Source organism: Ambystoma mexicanum, chromosome 1q, assembly GCF_040938575.1.
Source record: "Ambystoma mexicanum isolate Mex_15411 chromosome 1q, UKY_AmexF1_1, whole genome shotgun sequence".
Lineage (NCBI taxonomy): Eukaryota > Metazoa > Chordata > Amphibia > Caudata > Ambystomatidae > Ambystoma > Ambystoma mexicanum.
Window position 1 is genome coordinate 260,433,778 of NC_090922.1, and position 21,374 is coordinate 260,455,151.

Genomic DNA, 21,374 nt, shown 5'->3' on the forward strand with positions numbered 1-21,374 from the left:
CACTGGCCGTTTGGTTTCAAAATCCCCAACACCGGATTATTGAAGGTGCTGTGGACTGGACGAATTATCCCACGGGACTCAAGGTTCTTAATTATTTCAGTAAGAGACTCCATTGATGTGAGAGGAAAGCGATATTGCCTCAAAAACACTGGAGTCATGGCAGGGTCCGTGGGAATTTTTGTTGTGTGGATGTCGGTGCGACCACAGTCATATGAGTCCACTGCAAAGAGATCTTGAAAATTTAAGAAAACTTGTTTCAATTTTTGCTTTTGCTCCAGAGTCTCACAGGCATCAGTTAGGTTGACTCTCTCTTCAACCATCTGCCTGAAGCCTGGAAAGACTTCCGGTTTGGGTATCTCAGCGACCTCCTCCAGCTGGGTGGAGAAGTCCCTGGTCAAAGTGCTGATTTGGACTGATGGCTTCAGGTGGGGAAGGCAGTCCTCGTGGACTTGAAAGATCACCTCATCCCTCCTGAAGTCACATCTTCCTTACCATAAGGGCAGGAAGAGTACACCAGGAAATTCCCCCATGCCGGGTGAAGATCCTGTCTGGTGTTGTGTCATCGTCACTATCACTGTCAAAACAGTCCTTGGGGATTGGTCCAAGCAGTTCATTACCTAAATCTATGGAAAAATGTCGGTCATCAACCGCCATTCCAATAATGGTGCCTGCGGCCAGAGTGATACTCTTTAAGTCGCTGTTATCCACCTCTATTGGAATGGTGTCGTGTTCAATGTTGACTAGTGGTGTTGGGTTTACCCCCAACCCTTGCTGTTGGAAATTATCATTAAGATGGACATAGGCGTCAGGGTTTTTCAGTTTCTGTCCTCTTTTAATTTTTACTTTCAGTGAGAATTGTCGGGTCCGTTCTGGGATGGTGACTTCCTCTCCAATCTGAATTTCAACTGCATACGTCAGCAGTTGTGCTGACCGAAATGCTTTCTCTGTGTCATCAAAGTCCATGGGATTACTCGCTAATCGGGACCAAGCTTTGAAGTTTATTAGGTCCAAACTAATGGCAAAGCGATTGAGAATGTCACTGCCTAAATAAAATGCAGCAGGGACATCTCGCACGACCCAACAATTATGGACTATGCTCTTGTTGCCTATGGAAATTTTGAGCATACACCTGCTAGGCAGGAGATGTTTGGAATTGGGTGTTTCCAGGCCCATTTCCCATTTGTCTAACAGTTTAAATGTGGGAATGACTGGATCTTTTGGGAGTTTTGCGGAACATGGCCTCGCTGATGAAGCTCTTACCGTTGTTCACACATACTCGGGCGAGAACAGAGTCCTTCCCCTCATTTAACTGAATAGGGATGAACAACTGCTCTCCAATTTTCTGAATATCAGCCAAGCATTGAGCTGATTTCTCATCTTTTTGGACTATAGGAATGGGATTTTCTGATTGTGAATTTGTATAGAATTTCAGAGTGTTTCCTTCCAGTGTGGAATGCCACCTTAGACTGGAAGGAAGGTTGATTTTCAGAAAAAGAGAGGACTCCCCATCACCAGTTTGTTGTCCTACTGCAATTACTGTCACATCTGGGATTTGATTATTCTGGAAGTAAAATTCAATTTGGTCATGTTTTTGTTCAACCATGTGGCATGTGCTGTTTAAACTAACATGGTTGACACTCTGTTTCAATTTTATTGGTCGGCTAGTCTGGGTCCAGAGGACCTTGTTTACACAATCTATGAGGGGAGACAATCTACGCAGGATGTCATTCTCTGGTAAACAAGGTGTGCCCTCTGGAGTCACAACTATGACCGGGTGCTTCACCTTGTGTCGCCCAATTTTAATGTCCAAATCCGCAGTCCCCTCGACGGGAATTTCCTTCCCGTCGAAGTTCTGAAGTTGTCCAGGAAGAGGGGTGAGAGGAATTTGGTATTTCTCCCCCCTTCCCGAATTCAGTTGATCAAAGGCCCTTTTTGACAGAAGGGTCGCTTGGGATCCAGTTTCCAGCAGTGCCAAAATTGTACATTGCCCCTGTATTTGGACCGGGGCATAAAATCCTCCCTCCTTTTCCTCAAGGGGGCAAAGATCATGCACATTTTTGGCCAACTGGTGGGTTAACTTCCTTGCTTTGGATACTGACAGAGAGGTGATTTGGGCAGGATTCTGTTTGGGCTCTTGGGAATCTGTAAGAAAAAGGTGACAGCTAGATATGGGGGAAGTTTTGGTTCCCCTGGTTCTGATTCTGGGATGCCCCCCCCTTTTGGAGGCAGTCACCAGCATGGGTTTGAACAAGGGTATTTTCGTGCTGGTCATTCTGGGTTCTGATGATGGGTGGTTTTAACTCGGTCCCCACATCTACTCAGTCTGGATTTGAATCCTTTGGAACCCATTTTTCTTTGGGAGGAGTTCCCCCATCCCTGAAGGAGAAGACCCTTTTCCCAGAATCCTCGGAGGACCCGTCTCCTTCAAACTGGAAGATTTGCACCTTCTCCTCAAAATGGGTCTTTTTAGGTTCTTTATTTCTCCTACCCCCCCTCTGCTCCTTGGGTTGCAGACTTTCGGGAGCAGGAGAATTTGGTTCCGGTTCCTGGGTTTCCAGGGGCTTTTCACAAGTGGGGAAGGAAGCTTCCTCCAAGGCTTTACACCACCCTTCCCCTTGTGCCTCCTCCCTGGGAACTGGTGGTTTGTCAGGGTTCTTCCCCCATCATTGTTCTGGAGCACCAGACCCTGGATTCGAGGAGTTCTGAGCCGCCATGCTCATATGAGGGTTCTGTTGAGTCCTCAGCATGGACCCAGATCCTGTGCCATGTTCTGGACCTGGCGCTCTAGTTGGGACACCCGCTCTGGCTGGTACGGGGTCCTCATGTCTGCCATGGGTTGATCCCGGGAAGGGTAACTATCCCTTCTTGCAAAATACCCCTGGTTTGGGAAGTTTGGGTACCCATCCACCCTTGGCCTCCCCTCTCCCGGATTGGGCTGTCTGGGCTCAGGAAAGTGGGGAAAGAAGGATGGGTTGTTTTGGGGGTTGAAGTTTGGAGGGTACCTGGGCAAGAAATTTGGTGCAGCATTTTGGGGATTACTGCCCTCCTGGGGAAAGTGAGGAGGGAAGTTCCCTGGGTTCCCTGCTGTCTGGTTGGATCCCCCCCCCCTTGGGCTGGAGGAGTTCACACATAGCCTAGGATGGGTCTATTTCCCTTGTAGCGTGGGCTGATGTAGTCAGGGGAGTTAGGGGTCCCATTTGTGGGGTTACCACCCTGGCTCCCTGTTTGGGATTTGCCCGAGGGCCTTCTGGGTCTGCGATTTGTCTGATTCTGCGCGGGAAGGTTTTTAGGCCCCCCCATCTCCAGATCTAAAATGGGGGCAACCTTCACCTCCGCCACCTTAGCAGAAGCAGGGGTGTTGGTTGTTTTGGGGTTTTTACCACTATTTTTATTTTCCAACGGCTTCTGTACTTCATAGATGCGCGTTGCTTGTTCAATGACCCAGTCTAGTGATCTTCTCTCATGAAAGTCCCTCACTAGCTGGGTCATAATATACTTAGGGAGAGCATGAAAGAAGGTGTTCACAAATTCTTTACTGTCAGTGCGCACCCTTCTAGTGGTCTGCGCAAAGGCACGTTTTAATTCCTGAAAAAATTCTTGTGGGGCCTGGTCTTCCCCACATTGTAAGTTGTAGGCTGCCTTCCGAGCCTCTTGAGGGTTCCTATGGATGGGTAAATGTTTCAGGATGGCCGCCCTATAGGTGGACCATCTGGAATGGTTCTGATCCTCCAGCCCCGTAAAGAAGCTGGAGTACTCAGGAGAAAATGTCCACTTCACATACTGAATACAGCTTTGGCTGTCCTTCAGATGGAAAGTGTCCAGCATCTGTTCAAATAATTCAAGGTGCTCCCAAACCGAATATTTAGCATTTTTATGGTAGGGCGTGATGAAGCTTCTAATAGTTTAATTTGTTTTAGGGGATCCTTGAGTAAAGCTCTCTTTACACTGTTGGCCTTTTTAGCCCTTGTCACCCTGGTCCACTCATGCTCTGACTCAGAGGCACTGCTACCAGAGGTGGCTGTCTGGTCTTATAGACTCTCCCGGATCCTGCGAGCTTGGGAATGGCTGGCAGAATGTGGGGGCCTAGTTCCTTGACTCCTGTGGTGCTCAAAAGAGTCCTCTGAGTCTTCCTTGCTCCCAGGATTGGCTGAGTACCCCCCCACCCCCCACTGTCCTAGCTGGGAAGAGGTTTTTAGTATGCTCTTAGCAGGCCTAGTCTTGTGGAATTCCCCACCAATTTTTACCGTCTGATCTCTGGGTAAGTTATATTTCGGAGGATCCATTTCTCTGATTCTCCCCTCACTGGAGTCTCCCTGATCAGAGAAGATGGCCCTAGCACTTGGGAACCTATACATAGATGCCCGCCCATCCATTTCTGGGAGGTGCGGACCTATTAGCCCTGTATTCCCCCTTGGGTTGAAGTCTACCATCCCCATGGTCCTTGGCTCATGTGATTCAGTGGACATGGGGGTGGCAGAGTCCATGGAATGGAATGGATTAAAGTCTCTGGTGCCAGGGTTCCTGAGGTTATGCTCAGGGGTTTCCCTCTCCTATCTGACCTCATCCCTCTCAGCCCCTTCTCCCTGTTGCCATGCAAGAATCTGACCCTTTTGTTCTTCTAATAAGGCCTTACTGGTCTCTATTAGTTGTTCCTGCGTGGCTACCTGTCTATGGAGCCTGTCATTTTTCTCACAGAGAGCCTCATTGTCTCTCTGTGCTTCCTGTCTGATTTGGGAGTACTGGGCCAACTTTTGCTGCAGGAGGCTCACCTCCTGAGTGCTGTCCTTACTGGCCTGATCATTCTTTGCCGGAGCATCTTCCACCCTCCTGGTGTGCTCTAACAGTTTTTCATAGTCCATTTTGAGTTCACCCAGTCCCTGAAGGGCCAGGTGATTTTCTTCTAGCTCAGTCTTTAAATGGCTGACTTCCTGGACCAGGGCGTCCCTCTCTTGACATAGAGTTCCCCTCTGCTCAGCCAGGTTGTCCCTTTGTTTCCTAATGGCACATAATTTCTGCCGCTCCTCATCAAAATCTGTTTGAGTGTCAAGCTCCTTCACAATTCATTTATTATTTTCCTCCTTTATCTCATCAATCTGGTTTTCCAGGGTGGTTATCTGCCCTGTGCAGGCCCTATTATAACTTAATTGCTGCTCCAGCTTTTGTTGGCTCTGTAGTAGAGAATCCAACCTTTCTTGGCGCTCTTTTTGTAGTGTCAGTAATTTGGTGTCTTGCTCTACCCTCTCTTGCTGCAGGAGATCCAGATCTTCTTTTACTTTTATCAGGTACTGTCTGGTTTCACTCTCTTATTCTTGGCTCTTTTGCAGCATTTGCTCTGCAGAGGCCAGATCAGTTTGGGACTTTTCTAGGGATTGTACTTGCCTTTTTGCCAGATCTAGGTTTTCAGCATATTTTTCCTGTATTTCTCCAATGTGAAGGTACAGGTATGCCGCTATTTCGGCAATTTTACATTGCTCTTCTTTTACCCTTGGGGCCATATACAGTTCACTAAGTGCCTGATGTAATGGACCCTGGTCCTGCCATGTATCTAATCCTGTGGCAGTGGCTTGTTGTTTGATTTCCTGCAGCCAAACATTCTGATCCTGCTCAACCCATTCACCCCTGACAAACAATTTGTACAGTAGGTGTTCTTTTGCCATATTAATTTCCACTGGGGTCGCCATTCCGGAAATATTAATTTCCTTCTGACTTATCTTAGGGTTACTTTTACCTTTGTAAAACAGGCCCAACTCCTTTGAGTGTTTCTATTGAAGGGTGTTTTTACAGTGTAGCACAGTGTGGTAGCCCATCAAGGTGTATGTACCCCGTCAGTTAGCACGCTGTGTTCGACTGTCACAAGTGGTATGTCTAATTCAGGATCTCGTGACGAGCCCCCAATCTGTAAGTGATTTCAATCCGGCACACACCTAAGTCAATGCCTAGCGCGTAATGCACAACTGAAATCCTTATTCATTTGTGTCTAAAAGTTCTTTTATTCTGAACGATGTACTACTCATATCACGCCCCTCTCCTGGAACCCTCCCGGTCACACTGAACCAGGAATCAGGCTGGTTTGCAAAGTTAAAATATTTATTTATGTATTTAAAATGTATCACAATGGGCCTCATTCCGAGATTGGAGGTAGTCATGGCGCTATTTGCGCCATGACTGCCTCCAATAACGGTTCCGGCACCGGTGTGGTTCAATGGGGACTTACCGGTGTAGTCCGACCTTTGCGGGACCGGTACGTCCCCATTGAAAAAGCCATTCCCCATTCCCATTTGAGCCCCCATAGGGCTCAATCGGAATGGGGAAGGTGCTAATAACGGTACCGCAAATTGCGGTACTGTTATTAGCTCGGAAGTCCCTTAACAGGTCCCGTCCATAACGCCTGGTCAGACCAGGCGTTAAAGGAGGGATCTGCTAAGGGACCTCGTAGTAGGGCAGTAAGGAATTACTGGCCCGGTCTCCTTACCGGTGCCCGGTATCCCTTACTGCCCTACTCGGAATGAGGGCCAATATGTTTTAATGGGTACACAATAATCACCAATGGGGTGATGTAACACTAAACAATCTCTTTAATACACGACGAGTAATAGTGAGAAAAACAATTCAGCACAGAAATTATACTTTTGTGTGTGTGTTCAGATCAAATAGCAGTGTGGAACAGATTTCAGGAATGGCAGAATTCAAACACAATAACAATCCCAATTTCCCCCCAGCAACACAAGAGAAAAACAGTATTGATTGGCAAGCGGTCAGAATGGTTTTAAAGTTATCTGAGAATGGAATGGGCAAAAACACTAAATAAGGTTTAAATGGCTGAAATTGTTTAAATTCTTATGGGAGTCGCTTTGGATAGTTGTACATAAACACTAGCAATGATTTGATACTAAGAAGCAATGTGAAATCTTAAAATTAAGGTCGGGTGCAATCAAAAGCTGTTTTACACGTGACAGAATTTCCCTAAAACGAAATTTGCGGCAAACTTTCCAGTGCGCGATAATCCCAATCACGAGAGAACCGTATGGTATCGGGATGCGAATTAAAGCTGTGGATGTTAGCTACAATCAGACTTTGAAATTTTGTTTCTAGCACAAAAACTGAGGAAGTTATGGACGTTCTAGTGGAGCTCATTTTTTCGAGACAGGTGCAAGAATGGAAAACAGGAATGCGCTTTTAAAAGGACAAATGGATTTCTTACACTAAGGGATGACTATGAAGAAACACGGAAGCACAGCCACTTGATCAGGGCGACTGCCTGCCGAGGAGCTTGCCTTCTTCAGATGAAAAATATCAGCGCAAGGATAGTTAACAATACTAGTACAGGAGGAAGATAGGAGGGATAGGATAGAGAGTTCAGACAATTCAAAATACTCCTAACAATGCAGGTTCTGAAGACAAGATAGGTTGGGTTTAAGATGGGGATTAACTATGGACAGTACATATGCTAGTGACACAGTTCTATCTATAGATACTCACTAGATATGTTTTTACACGGAACCATCAGGATTCTGGTCCGTCAAGATTTCTGGTCAGGGATTCTGGTCAGGGATTCTGGCTCTGGGATAGACTGCGGGGCACCTCAGATTGGACTGGGTCTTTTCACAACACGGCACGGAGCTGGATTGGATCTTTTGGTTCTGATGATAATTATTTTAGCAGGCAAGCAGTACAGCACAGCCTGGCTGTCTTTTGGTTCCCCTTAGATTTCTGGGGTTGGCTCAGGTTCTGTAGCTTTAAGGCCTAGCTGAAAATGGTTCAGCTATGCAATGGGCCTTTCTGCTTTGCCAAGTTTCTGGAGTCTGGAGCAAGTAAGATGCATGGTTCTGCGACAGGGTGCTCCACCAGCAATCGGATAGTGGGTGAATCTGTCTGTCCTTTTGAGTGCTGAGCTGTCTCTATTTATGCTTATGATAAAGGGGTGTGTGTGCTGGATTAGCCTAAGCTCGCCCCTTTGACAGGGATTGGTCAAGGTCTCCCCTCTTCCTTGATAGGAGGAGAAAAACAGTGTGTAATTTTTATGGTTTGGGTTTATGAGGCCTAGAGTCCACCCCTAGCCTCTTGAACACAAAATCTATTTTTGGTACAATTCATATTTACAAATATGCAACCTCTATAACAGGCATATATACAGATTACATATTTTGTTTAGCAGATACTCCTCCAAGTCCCGTCGCTGTAGGATCTTGTGTCTGCTTTTGGCAGAATTTTGCCCTTTTCATCCGGAACACAATATCCAATTTAGGAACAAATGTCTACAAATGTGCGCGTTGACCATAGGCATACGTATATAATGTTTCATACTTCTATCTGAAATACATTTTGTGTAATATCACTTTTTCCGCCGTTTCTTCCCAGAACATGTCACAGAGTTCTGGCGCCTTTTCACCTGTGCATCTAAAAATTACATTAACAATGCTGTTATTTATATATTTTGCACAATTTTACATAGTAAGTTATCCGTTTTCTTAAAATGTGTCTTTTGTCCTTGTTAAGCAACAACTGGTAGTTTAGCTCCACCCATTTGGCCTTTCCATGAGACCCATGAGCATGTCCTCCCTGTTTCTCCTGGGCAGAAGCATTTTTATGGCTCTTCACACTTCGCATTTCCTTTAGCTGGAGGATGTCCATTGTCTCCTGTTCACAGCAGACCAAATTCTTCCCCCACCCTATATTCATCACATAGGTGTGATTTCCTGGTGGAGAGAGAGGCCTTGCCTGTGAGGAAAGCTGTTATTCCAGTTTGGGGTGGCTTTTAGCCAGGCTTAATTTTAAATGTTATTTCTGTTGCATTTTCCTTGTTTAAAACAAACTTGTGATTTCAAACTAGCAGCTAGAACACTTATTCCAGATTCTAAACCATGGGCTCAAACAATTACAACATAGATTACTCTCAGGAACAGGCCACTTAGATTCCCAACATTAGATTTCAGTTTGTACAAGTTTACAGTTTTAATGCAGGCTTCTCACAGCTGTCATTCAGGCGGCCGAGGGTACTGCGCCCAGATTTTGACAGATTTCTCAGGCAGGCAACTTTTGCTGTAAATGTTTCTTTAATACTTCCAGCTTTTCAAGACATTTTGAGTTCACAATGATTTCTTGAATTAAGTGAATTGTAGCACCCAGCAAGAATTATGGATGTTTGAGGATGTTTTGTGCCGGCATTCTGCAGTTTCAGCAAGAAAGAAAAAGATTTAAAGCAAGATTTTTGGATTTCCTTTGGCAGAGCACTGCTTTTCCCTCTGTGCTCCATTTTCACTTGTTGTGGAGCCCAGTGACATATTTCAGAAGTGAGATCACTGTTCCACCACTGACAACATGCATGGCAGATTGGGCAGCCATCTTTTTGTGTTGCAAAGCGCGATTTTCAGATGTTTTGGTGCGCCCAAGGATTATGCGGCCATTTTATTGTTTCTGGCACCATCAGAACACAGGGATGCCGCATGGCAGAGCAAAAAGTGGGTTGAATCATCCCACACTCCCACAAGTATGGTGGAAAGGGGACGGGATGTAGGAGTAAGTTAAAGTTCAGCGCCATGCTGATAAATGTACTCCTCAAACATATCCCCTTTCCTTCATTCCAACCTCCCTCAATTCCAGCAAAGAGTGTTAACCATCAAGGCAAAAGGTCTGGTATTTGGGAGCCAGAAGTGCATAAGAAGGTTTTGGGGCGCATGTGTATCCGGCGTTTGCACCCCAGCTTTTTTTCAAATTCGCATAGTGCTCCATCCCACTCCCTATTGGGATAACTTCCTGCAAGTATGAATACACTGAGAACACGATTGAGCCACTATAGAAACTTGTGAGTATTATCAGTACAATATGTGCATAACGATGGGGCAGAAGCACTAACGCTGACACACGTTCTAATCAAATATCTCTAGCATATTGTGGACATTTTTCTGAGCAAGTGTAATGGGTTACAAACTGTCCCTAAAATGAGCTGCAGCACCACACATAAGAATTACTTTTGATAGGTTTCCTAATAATTGAATAAGTGAATCTAATGCTGGATGAATTACAATATTAGTCTTGTAGGTGACTAGTCAAAGAAGGCCACATGATTTAGCTTGGCAGATTTACAAATGCATGGGCGAAACAGTTATCTTGGGGAGAAATAGATATTGGGAGATATGCGTTAGCTACCGGTCTAACTTCTGAATGGGGAAAAATTGTTGCTGGAGTAACAGCGTCATCCAACCTTGCATCTGTGCATGAGACTTCTTCAAAAGCAGGCTTACATTTTGTCACAGTGGCCATTAAGGGATGACCAGACTCTAGGATAGGAGACAGAAATGGTGAATCAGGAGTAGGAGAGGGCTTAACCATTCTGGGAAAGACAGGAAGTTCCCATAGCCCACTGCAACCAGAGAGGGGGTTCTGATATAGCAACAGAAGTTGGATGACTTGCCATTCTCAACAGGAAGAAATCAAGAGTGCCCAATCAAGTTACAGTGTAGATTTCTCAATCGGCATCTCCCTTTCTAAATTTTGACACATGCCTACCTTTCTGTCTCTCCTCCTTCCCTCTCTCCTTCTTTGTATCTAATTATTTTTTCTGTATCCTCCTTTTCTCCTTTCTCTATTTTAGAATAAACAACAATATGTGTCCTGCTTGTTATTTTTCAGTGCTTAGTGATAAATATATTCTGTGTTGAATAACTGGTTAAATGTTCTTCTTTTTACAAAGAAATTGTGGTCCGTAATACACTCAATCCAAACGCCAATTTGGTGGAGCCGGCGCTGGACTCGGTTTCAGGTCTAACAAGTAAGTCTCTTGTATCGAATTTCGTTCATTTAAGGCAATGTCCAAAGTTGAACAATGAAGCTGAGGTGAGTATTGTTCAGCATTTGAACAATGTAGCAAAGCGTTACTGATATAAGGAATGATTCATTTTAGTTACTCAGTGTCCTTAAAAATATCTTCTTTCATGCCACTTAACATTGGGTCGCTCACTCTTTATTGTGATGCAAGTTCATATACACTAAACCTTGACAAACCCTGCCTTTTTATTACAAACAATGGTCTTTGTGACAAATGTTTATGTGTGAAGTTCTTTCAAACAGTGTCTGTGTGTGAGAGAGCATTCATAGGCATTAGCGTCTATGCGGGATCATGCATATTTTCTACAAAACAGACATGTCCATGCGATATTGTATTTTGCGCTGCTGATGCTCTGAGCATAAATTGTGACTTCTATTGATAAAAACGAAGTTGAAAGGCATCATTTTGAAGGCCACAACAGAGATAGCTCAGTGTATTAAGCACCTGTTGCAGAGATATTTGTTCATATGGTGGTGCATAGTTCAAATACTGGAAAGACAGACCCAGCCTTCCCTCTCCCTGAGGTTGATAAACCTGAGTATATAAACTTTGGTGCTAGTAAGCACCAGAAAGTGCTAGGTATACGCATTCAGAGCATCAGTGTGCTATAGATGTAGAGCTTTGTCCCGCCAGACGAGGTTTGCAAAAAGTGGTCAGCCACCCTCAATGAAGAATATTATGTGTTAGTCAGGAAAGGGGGTTCGGTAGCTAAATTGGAGTCAGTGAACCAAAGTGTTGAGACTGATTTCAAGCATTTCAACTAGGCCATAATGTGATCCTGTACAGATCATGTTATCTCAAGGTAATGTTGCGCTGTCTGTGGTGAAAAGGTTTGCCATCTCACATTTTGGTAGCATTGCTTTTCCATTGCCTGCTTTTTGTTTCCATGTAGGTCATTAGAGGATAAGTGGTCCCAGACATGAAGAATCTGAACAAATGTCAAAGGCCTCTGGCAAGCTTATTTTCAGGCCGGCTTATTTGAGACAAAACACTGTTTGCATTTTTTCTATAATTTCAAATCATGAATAACAATTTACAAGTATGCATCAAACAAAGACTGTGAGAAGGCTACTTTATTTTTTGTTGGGTGTATTTAAATCTTTAAAATACAGTAGTAAAACCCAGATGAGATTGTTTAGGCTCACACTTAAGCAATATTACCCGAGCAGGGGGGGCATTACCAGGCCAGGTAATGCCCCGAGCCAGTCAGATGCCTGGGGCATATTCTGCCCCAGTAATGCCCCCCCTGTGAGGGTTATATTGCTATCAGTATCCCAGCACATTGCACCGGGGTGCTAATAGTGTTTTTTTTTTAAAGTTGAGAAGCGACATGTTCGCCGTTTCTCAACTTAATATAAACTACATAATAAGATGGCTGCGTGGATTGGGGAGAAGGAAACCTTCTCCCCTTCCATGGTGGCTAGTCACGCATTGGGTACGTGTCGGGAACACTACTGGTAAGTGGGGCAGGGGTGGGGAGGTAAAATATGTGAAAAAGGGGGATGGGTGTGGGGGGATGCAGATGTGGGGGTGCAGAGGAACACTTACCTGATTATCCTGCATGGGAAGATGGTGGCCTCCAGGTCAGAGGAGGCTCAGAGCGGGGGCTTTACCGTGTGGTAAAGCCCCTGTTCTGAGCCTTCTCATTGGCTGGGAGGTCGAAACACACCTCCAACGGGTACTAATAATTCACATTCTGGGGTGTTGTGTCTTACCCATTCTGCCTTTGCAGCGCAGGTCTTTATCACGATGCATTTGCATTGTGGGTCTTCACAACGAAGCAAAGAAGTGCGAGTAAGCTGGTGCTTTCTGGTCCACATTTAAAGAGGGGCGCTAGTGGGTAGGGAGTGTCCAGGTTGGTGATGTGTGTGAGAGGGGTGACTGACAGTGGCCCAGAAGTGGAACACACAGGCGGAAGCAGAGGTATGCTGAGAGATTCAGGTAAGTGTGGGGATGATAGCCGGGACAGTGGGGTTCAGGGGGAAACCCCACCGTCATGGGAGCATGAGGCATGGGGCATGGGGGACCCCCTGGTGAAGAAGCGGGTCAGAGTGAGACAAGGGGCTGGGAACTGAGGAAAAGTGTTCTGAGGTATTTGCTGTGCGGAAAATTCTTGTTCAGTAAATACTTGTGGAGCCAAGACATGGCAAAGTATTCTGGTATTTTCAGAACTCAATGGGCCTCATCACGACTTGGGCGGTAACGGTAACTCTATTAGCGCGGGTGGTATTAGCCCTACCGCCGAACTCCCCGGCGCTAATAGCGCCGGATCACGAGTTCGGCGGTAATGTCAATCCCCATTCCCCATTGAGCCCATTCGGGAATGCCCCATTCCCCATTGGGCTCAATGGGGAAATTTCTCGCTAATACCGCCGGCGGATTTCCCGCCGGCGGTAATAGCGCAAATTTTCGGTGGATTTCCCCCCAGCTCAGACCTGGGGAGAAATCCGCCGAAGTCCTGCTTTGGCGGACCCTTAAATCCAGCGGTAATAGCGCTACTGCCGGATTTAAGGGTTACCGCCAAAGTCGTGATGAGGCCCGTATGCAATTTATGGTGGTATTTATTTAGCTCATTTTTTAAATGCAAACTAAGAACAAGTAATGGTTAGAATCAATCAAGCTGACTGTTTTGCTTGTTAATAATTGTTTACAGTAGAAATGCTGACATTGATGCTGGTTATCTCTCTAGTGCTTTGATCAGGATGATGTGGTTCCCTAGCACTAATGCACAAGGTGCTGCTTCTAATATTGTCTGAGGCACTGCTCTCTCTAGTGTATCTGCCCCTCTTTTGTAGTATAACAAAAGTGAAGTGGTTCTCTAGACTTTTTGCCGAACACATTAAAAGGCATAGAAAAAGGTTGGGCTAGTAAAGGTAAAAACTAAGGGCCTGATTCATGGAACGTTTTCCTATAGGATTGCGCCATTATAAAACACTTCCATGAATCAGGCCCTCAATGTGTTGTTGTTGTGACCCTGGATCTGTATTTCTTTGAAGTAATGTTGCCTTATACTGCCCCTAATCAGCAAGCAAAACAAAAACAAACATTGGTGTAGAGAAGGAGCCAAGTACACCCCCCCAAGCATCTCGCCCATATTGCCTATATGTTGGGAGCCAGAGTGTGAACCCTGTGCAGTACCGTTGAAAATACAGATTCCAAGGAGAATCCTGGAGGCAGGGTTCCTGTTGAGAAAGTCGTATCTGCATACACGACAGTATGATGGCCATTTGAATGAAATCCCAGAAGAAGCATGAAAGAAGAGCAAACAAGCAGATTGGTGACGTCATAATAAGTAATATTGACACAACTAGAAGAGATGCAGAGACAAGAAAATGTAGGTATTGTAGAAGGCATCAAGAAAGTATCAAAGATAAGTGACATCTCGGGCTCGAGATGAAGAGGCTTATGCTACAGAAACAATGAAGATATCAAGTTATTTCATACGTGTACAGATGCAAAGAAACGCAAGCAGATGAAGTATTGTTGAGGCTAGCTATGTGTAGTGAATAGATTGCGGCATGCGCCAACATATGCATATATTGGAGTAAGTAAAGAATGGATGATTCCACTACGTGTTATAGCAGAGCTGGACCAAGAAAGGAAAGCCTTTTCCAGTGTGTCGCAGTTGAAAAGCAATTGAATTACACAAGTGAATCTCAGAAGGGCGAGGCTGGACCAGCCCCAAGAAGCCAAGGTCGTGTTAGGCTGGAATGATCAGACAGTAGTTACAATCGTGTGAAAGAACGAAACTCCTGTTCAGAAGACATGACCGAAAACAAGAAAGACATCAGAGGTTCATTAAATAATAGAATTTAAAATTAACCAGAGCTCAAATGTGTGGTCTTTGGTCATGTGGAGGGATGAAGCTGGACAAACATTATAAACCACACCTACTCAAGGAGAAAGAGCGTGCCTCCACTCCCTTGTATTCTCCAGAGCAAGGAACACTTCCAAGGCCAAGTTCAAAGCACTAATTGAAGTGCAGACCACTGAGGTGATGATAGATGAAATGCTAATTGGTGGGAAGCTATGGTTATGACCAACCCACCAGCACCTGGAATTCCAGCCTGTGTGCTGCTAACGTGGGTGGAAAAGTACTGACGGATCTAAGAGTGCCAGCCAATTATAGGGGGCCGCGTAGTTAAGGGCCCTATAGTTTGTGTAACCAAGGGGATGTTGTGTATTTAGTGACGTTCATAGTGACATGTTTTAGGGGAGGGCTTAGTTGCCCCACCTGATATTAGAGACCCTATCACTTTCTTAGACTAGTATGGAACGTATACCCAGATGTTCCCTCTAAGCCTATCACATTTGCCACTAGGTTTTTTGTAGTTTGCCACGTATGATGACGTTAGCAAATACGTAGGTTCACGTCAGCAATGATTAATTTTGTTGAGATCATTCTGTGAGATGTCCGTTGATGTCCGTTGTACTCCCTGTTTTAGATAATTGACATTAAAACAGTCAACTTTGACTTCCTGAGTCGTTTTGATTAATGATGTTTGAGTATCTTCTGCATCCCCATTCATCTCAAAGTATTTCTACCTCGTCTGACAGGTCTAGGTCGGCTGTCCTGCTTCATTGGCAATACCAACAGTTTTGGTTTTTGTGTAGGCATTTGCATTTGTGTAGCATCTGCTGTAATGCTAATAACTGGCCATTGATGGTAGCAGATGCAAAATGGTGTGATTACCTGGGCATCCAATAGAATGTGCCTAGCAAATTCCTAATACTTATACACAAGCCTACACTGTTGTTTTTGCAATTATTGTTTTTAACAGGACTTCAGTGAAGGATATGCATAGCGCTTATAAATCAATTGGCTGAGGGCAGACTTGGTAAAGATATTTTTATTACATCAGTAGTGCATTTACAGCTCTAATTAAGTCATTAACTCTCACAGGACTGCTTTAAAAATACACTGGCAGGCACTTGGAGTGCAAAGTTGATAAACCTAGCTCAAAAATAACCCAGGAGTATGTGTTTTGGCCAGGTAGGAACAGAAGTTGGTGGGTGGGAATGGCCATAGGGATTAGCATGTCCATGGACGTCAATTGGGTGGCTAAATAACCATACAACACCTACAAGCTTTGTGTCCTTCCTCATATGCCATTTATCCCTGGTTGTACTCTAATACCCTGAGTTCCCCAAAGCTGGATGAGCCAAAATTGGCTCAAGCTAAATGGGCACAAACAGAGATATTAGTGGTGGGTATTTCACCTTTGCTACATTCTTGGCCCAAGCTCCACTGGATGTCGAATCTTGGCCCTCTTTCTACCCCTGCTAAGTTGGTGAAAAATCTTGGGGTGAAATTCTCCACTTCACTAACCATGGAGGCCCAAGTTGTAGCAGTTGGTAGTAGTGGCTTCCTGAAGCTAAAGACATTTAAGAAAGTCCTGCCCTTTGTTCCTGTTGAGTCCCATGCTCAAATCATTGAAGCAACTATAAATGGCAGTTGGACTACTGCAGTGCTTTATTGCTTCCACAGCCGGGTTATCTGTTGAATTGCTTCCAGATTTGACAAAATACTGCGGTTCGACTGATCGCAGGTATACCCTATGGAAATCCAGTATCGGCAGCCCGCCGCAAATTGCACTGGCTATCCGCCATGTCACGCGTAGACTTTAAATCTCTATGCCTTATTCATCGGGCACAGGAGGCTAAAGGCTAAAGGCGGTAAAGATCTCTAGGAGAAAATCAAGATATATTGTGTCCCTAGGTCCTTGCAATCTGGCTCCTGGCCCAGCTTGTTTTTCTGCCTTATCGTCTGGAGGGCTGCAGAGGATGGGCCTTCTCTGTGGCAGGCCCGAGGTTGTGGAATTCCTTGCCAGTTGCGCTCTGTCAGATTCAGGACTTTATCAAATGTAGGCACCATTTAAAAATCCATTTGTTCAACTAAAAGTCCCTTCCATGGTCCTTTCTTGGCGCACTGATGCCCATGGTGTTTTTTTGCGCTTTACAAGAACCTAATTGATTGATTGATTGATTTACAGTGCCAGTGTGTTGTTTACACGTTGTTGCTGTAAGAGCCGTTTTACTGCCTCATATCCCCCCATGAATAAGGCCCAGGCTGTTTCTCACATAGGTCTCCCGTTTCTGCGACTGAGGCTGTGTTCAGGTCTCTGTTGTGCTCCAACAGCTATTTCAAAGAGCCTTCCTGAGTTCTGCGCTCTCTGCTACCATTTCCATTGATGTAAGCCTTGAATCGGCCAAGTGTTGAAGACTTCAAAGAGTCAAAGAATGAACAAAGGACTTGCAGGCCTATCATACATATTAACGCTGACTGTTTAGTGGGGACTCGATTTTTAATGCACTTGTATTTCTTCCCACGCAAATACAACTCCTTTCTGCCGCAATATCAGCCATGACATTTCCCCCTTGTAGGAAATCAAACTCTGATGCAAAGGCTGTGAGTCTGTGACATATACAAAACTAGGTCTGGTTGATGTTTGTGGGAGCAACTAGTAGTATTCACATCATGTGTGTCAAACCACAGCGGGGGAGGCAAGGGAAGGGATGTGAGGAGGTGCCATAGAACGGCAGCACCTCCATGTATGTTTGGGATGAAAGTTTGGTGATCATCTGACACCTCCTTTTCTCATTCAGGGGTGGACACTTTTGTGCCAACGACCAACTCAATGGCAAAGGACTACAAATGAAAGCATTTGGGCTGTGACTTGCAAAAGAGGATGGCCATTGTTAGGATGGACTTTCAGAACCAGCCCTCTGAGAGTTAGTGAACTGGGTAACTGACACTTCAGTCTAACCAAACTCAGTCAAGGTAATGTAGACTGAGAGCAGTACGGCAAACCTCAGGAGATATGGGAGTGGGGTGATAGAATAATTATCCACACCTAAAACACTGAAATAAAATAGGCAACATAGAAGGGCCCCCAGTCCGCTGCAAAGCCACCACCCAAAGAGGCAACTATGCCTGACCTGCAGATGAGTGTCCTATTTGCCCCATAGCAGGCCCATGGGTTTCTGGCCATTGCCTGCTGATTTGACCAGTGGTTACTTTGCCTGCGGTATGGACTTCAGCCAGAACCATGGCTCTACCAAGTCAATCAAAATGGCCACTGGACAAGGACAAGCCACTGGGCACAGACCCCCAAGTGTGTAAGTGGCCACTGAGCCAGGCCACAGGCCAGGCCCAATGACTACTTCTGGTGGTTTGGTGCACCTGAGGCATGGCAGACGACCATACCATAGTTACCATGACACAGGCTAAAGACCATGGCCAGTGGCCCACAGAGCTACAATGGCATAAAGTGGGCACTGTGCAAGGCCACAGGCCAAGCTCATTAACTCAGGATTTCACAAGAAAAGTGGCTATTTCCCATGGTGGAAGACCACAGTTAGTTACCCATGACCATGCAAAGGAGTAAAGTGGGCACTGGTCTGGCCTCAGGTTAGACCCAATGGCTACTTTGATGTCTGTTAAGATTGATTTTTAGAATCTGGCCTGGTGGACAGATTTTAGGAGGCCACGCTAGTTACACTGAACAGCAGAACTCTGAGAGGTTGGCCAAACCCAATCAAGGTAAGCATGGAGAGTGATCAAGGCGTAGTCTCAGGAGAAAGTGAGTGGGGCCAGAGGTCCACAGTGTGTGCACACAATAACTCAATTTAGACGGGTAAGTACAAACATACTCTATTATAGGCCCAGGAACACACAGTATAAACTGAAATAAGCAGGTAGTAATATCACACAATACTCATTTATCAAACATATATATTTAGTCACCGTTAGGTTTGTAGAAATGCATATAATAACTTAGACAACTAAAGGAAGGGAATCAGTGATGCAGTAGAATGAAACCAGTTCACAAAAATGATGTCCTAACTTTGAGTCTAATCCCTGTATGGAGTCTTGTGCCCAAAAATCACAAAGATATTCAACAATGTTACAGGTCAGTACAATTATATTCCTATCTTTTAGATCTGACGTTCAAAAAGCGATGCAATTGAATAACCAAAATGTATTTTAAGGTTTATTCTAAGGAGAAAAGGGGAGGTGAATGCATTGAAATTACTTAACCCCCAGGTGACTAGGTATGTCGACTGGGGGGTCGCTGGAGGTAGATTTTCCCGCCATTGTATACTGTAGAAGATGGTCATGAGCTGCGGGTGCAAGGATTCTTCTGGTCAGTTCCAGGAGCAGAGTGAAATCCTTAACAAAGAAGAAATGCAGAAGGCATTGATGCAGACATCTTCAGGCACTTCACCAGATGGGTCAAGCGAATTCCTGGGACGGCCACTGCATGCAGGTGACAGCAAGCGTCTTTTCAGTCACGGTAGACAAAGACATTCCAAAGCAGGATTCCTTGATTCTGGGATGCTGAAATGTGTCAGGAAGGTAACTTATGCCACAAGATGGCGACTACTGAAGTTCCGTCAATGAATGCGGAATGACAATGATTCTACCGAGGTATCCCACTGGAGAGTTGGTCAGTCCACTGGCTTGTCCAGATGCACTTCCGAAGGCTCAGGGTGGCTGGATCCTCGAGAATGCATCGAGACTGGTTGGTCCTGTAAAGGAGCAGCTGAATGCCCCTGTAGGAAGTCCCGCCCCGATTTTGCCTACATGTTGGAAACCTGGAAATTGCAGCATGTGCAACGCCAGTAATGGTACCTCTACCACGAAGAGCCTTTGAGACAAGGTATCCACTGAGAAAACCCTATATGATGTATTCCCGAAGAGATGACAGTCTCATGAGTGTGAAGATGTGAAAAGGAGAGGCTGGTGACATCACAAGAAATGAGCGTGACGGACTGAGAAGGATGACCAAACAAGAGAAGACATAGAATCTGATGGCAAAGTAAACAATCGAGAAGACTTCCATGTGCGGAATGAAGATTGCACGTGTAATGAAGCACTGCAGAAAATGCAAGTCATTTTATAACTGTACAGATGCCGTAAAGCAAGTAGACTAAGTAATCGTAAAGGCTGGCTATACGTAGTGAATAGACTGCAGGAGTTGCCGCCAATATATATATATATAAATATGTAGAATCTGGACATTCAATGTCACAATTCTAGTATGCTCAACCCTTGGAGAAAGGAAGATTGATAGCTCTGTCTGTGTCGCAGCAAAGAAATAAACTGAGGCCCGAAGATGGACCAAAGGAAGACTGCTTGGCCTGGTGTCAAAGGCTAAATCAGCCAAAACTGGTTATCAGTCCTTGAACAGTGAATGTGAGACGCCGAGGCATTCCTTGTTAAATTGCAAAGAGAGAACATCATGAGTGCCAAGTTTCTTTATTCAGGACAATTAAATGCTATAAAATGGGTTGATTCACGATCTCTGATCACGTGAGTCCAGAATGAAAACAGAAGTGGGCATGCAAGCCTAAACCTTGGTAAGAACGTGCTCACACTCCCTTATATTCCCAGAGAAGAAAAGCTACTGAAAGGCCAAGTTCAAAGACAATCTGAATGGCAGACAGCATGAGTGATGAAAGATGATGGGCTAATTGGGTGGGGAGGTACGGTCAAGTCCAACCACCAGCACCTGGGCTACCAGCTTACATGCTGCTAGAGAATCGAATGTTCCAGAAGAATACAAGCGGGCCAACCAATTGTAGAGGGCCTTATAGTTTGAGAGCCAATGAGATATCGTGTTTCTAATCACTGTCAAAGATGACTTGCACAAAGGGAGGGCATGAGTTGCCTACCTGACTATAGAGACCCAATCACAATCCAATCCCTTATAGAAAGTATACTTAGATACTCCCCTTAGTCCAATCACAATCCCATGTAGGTTTTTGTCGTTTGCCACGTAGTATGATGTCACGTATGAAGAGTTTCTGCTATAAAAGTAATGTTTTTTATGAAATGCATCGATACCATGCCGTAAGACGTCCGTCGGCGTCCGTTAAACTCCCTGTTTTAGATAATTGAGAATAAAACAGACACTTTGCCAACTTCCTGAGTCGGTCTTCTTATTTGGTGTGAGAGTTATTCTCCATCCCATCCATTGTACAATGTGTTACCTTAATTTAAAGGACCATTAGGGTTCACTTGGTAGCATGTCGGAAGGTTTGGTAGCAAGACCCATCAACCAGTAGGACTCCAGTATTTCAGATGATCGTGTACCCTCCACCATCTAGCCGAAAGATCATAAGGTTTCCTGTGGAGAGCGGCCGATATAGAATTCTAGCAAGAAAATCGAGACGGTGGGACGGGTCCCTCTTGACGAAAATACCTCCTGGTTTCCACAGGCGATTTGCGGACAGAAGGCGAAAGAGGTCGATTGGAGGGGGGAGTCCATACCAAAGGCCTCGAGCTGAACGAGCGAATTGTGAGTAGACTAAGGGGAATGGCAAACTGAGGGGATGGGATTGTGGTAGTTTAAAAGTTACTGGGAAAATAACGGGTAGTTTAAAAGTAACAGAGAAAAGTAACGGGTAGTTTAAATGTAACAGGAAAAGTAACGAGTGATTTTTTTTGTGTGTAAATAAGAGAGAGAAGGCCTGGGAATCCTAAGCCAAGGGGTTTTAGAAGGAGTTGTCATACACTTCAGTCGAAGTAAACTAGGCTACGTAT

The 21,374-nt window shown here is 45.0% G+C and overlaps 1 protein-coding gene across 1 annotated transcript in view; it reads left to right on the forward strand.

Moving 5' to 3' along the window:
• The window catches only part of LOC138554985 (cytosolic phospholipase A2 gamma-like), a 171,807-nt gene that overhangs the window by 117,637 nt on the left and 32,796 nt on the right, over nt 1-21,374 (forward strand). The window contains exon 4 of the mRNA XM_069642605.1: nt 10,691-10,768. Coding sequence (XP_069498706.1) covers nt 10,691-10,768 — 78 coding nt within the window. The remainder of the gene's footprint in view (nt 1-10,690; nt 10,769-21,374) is intronic.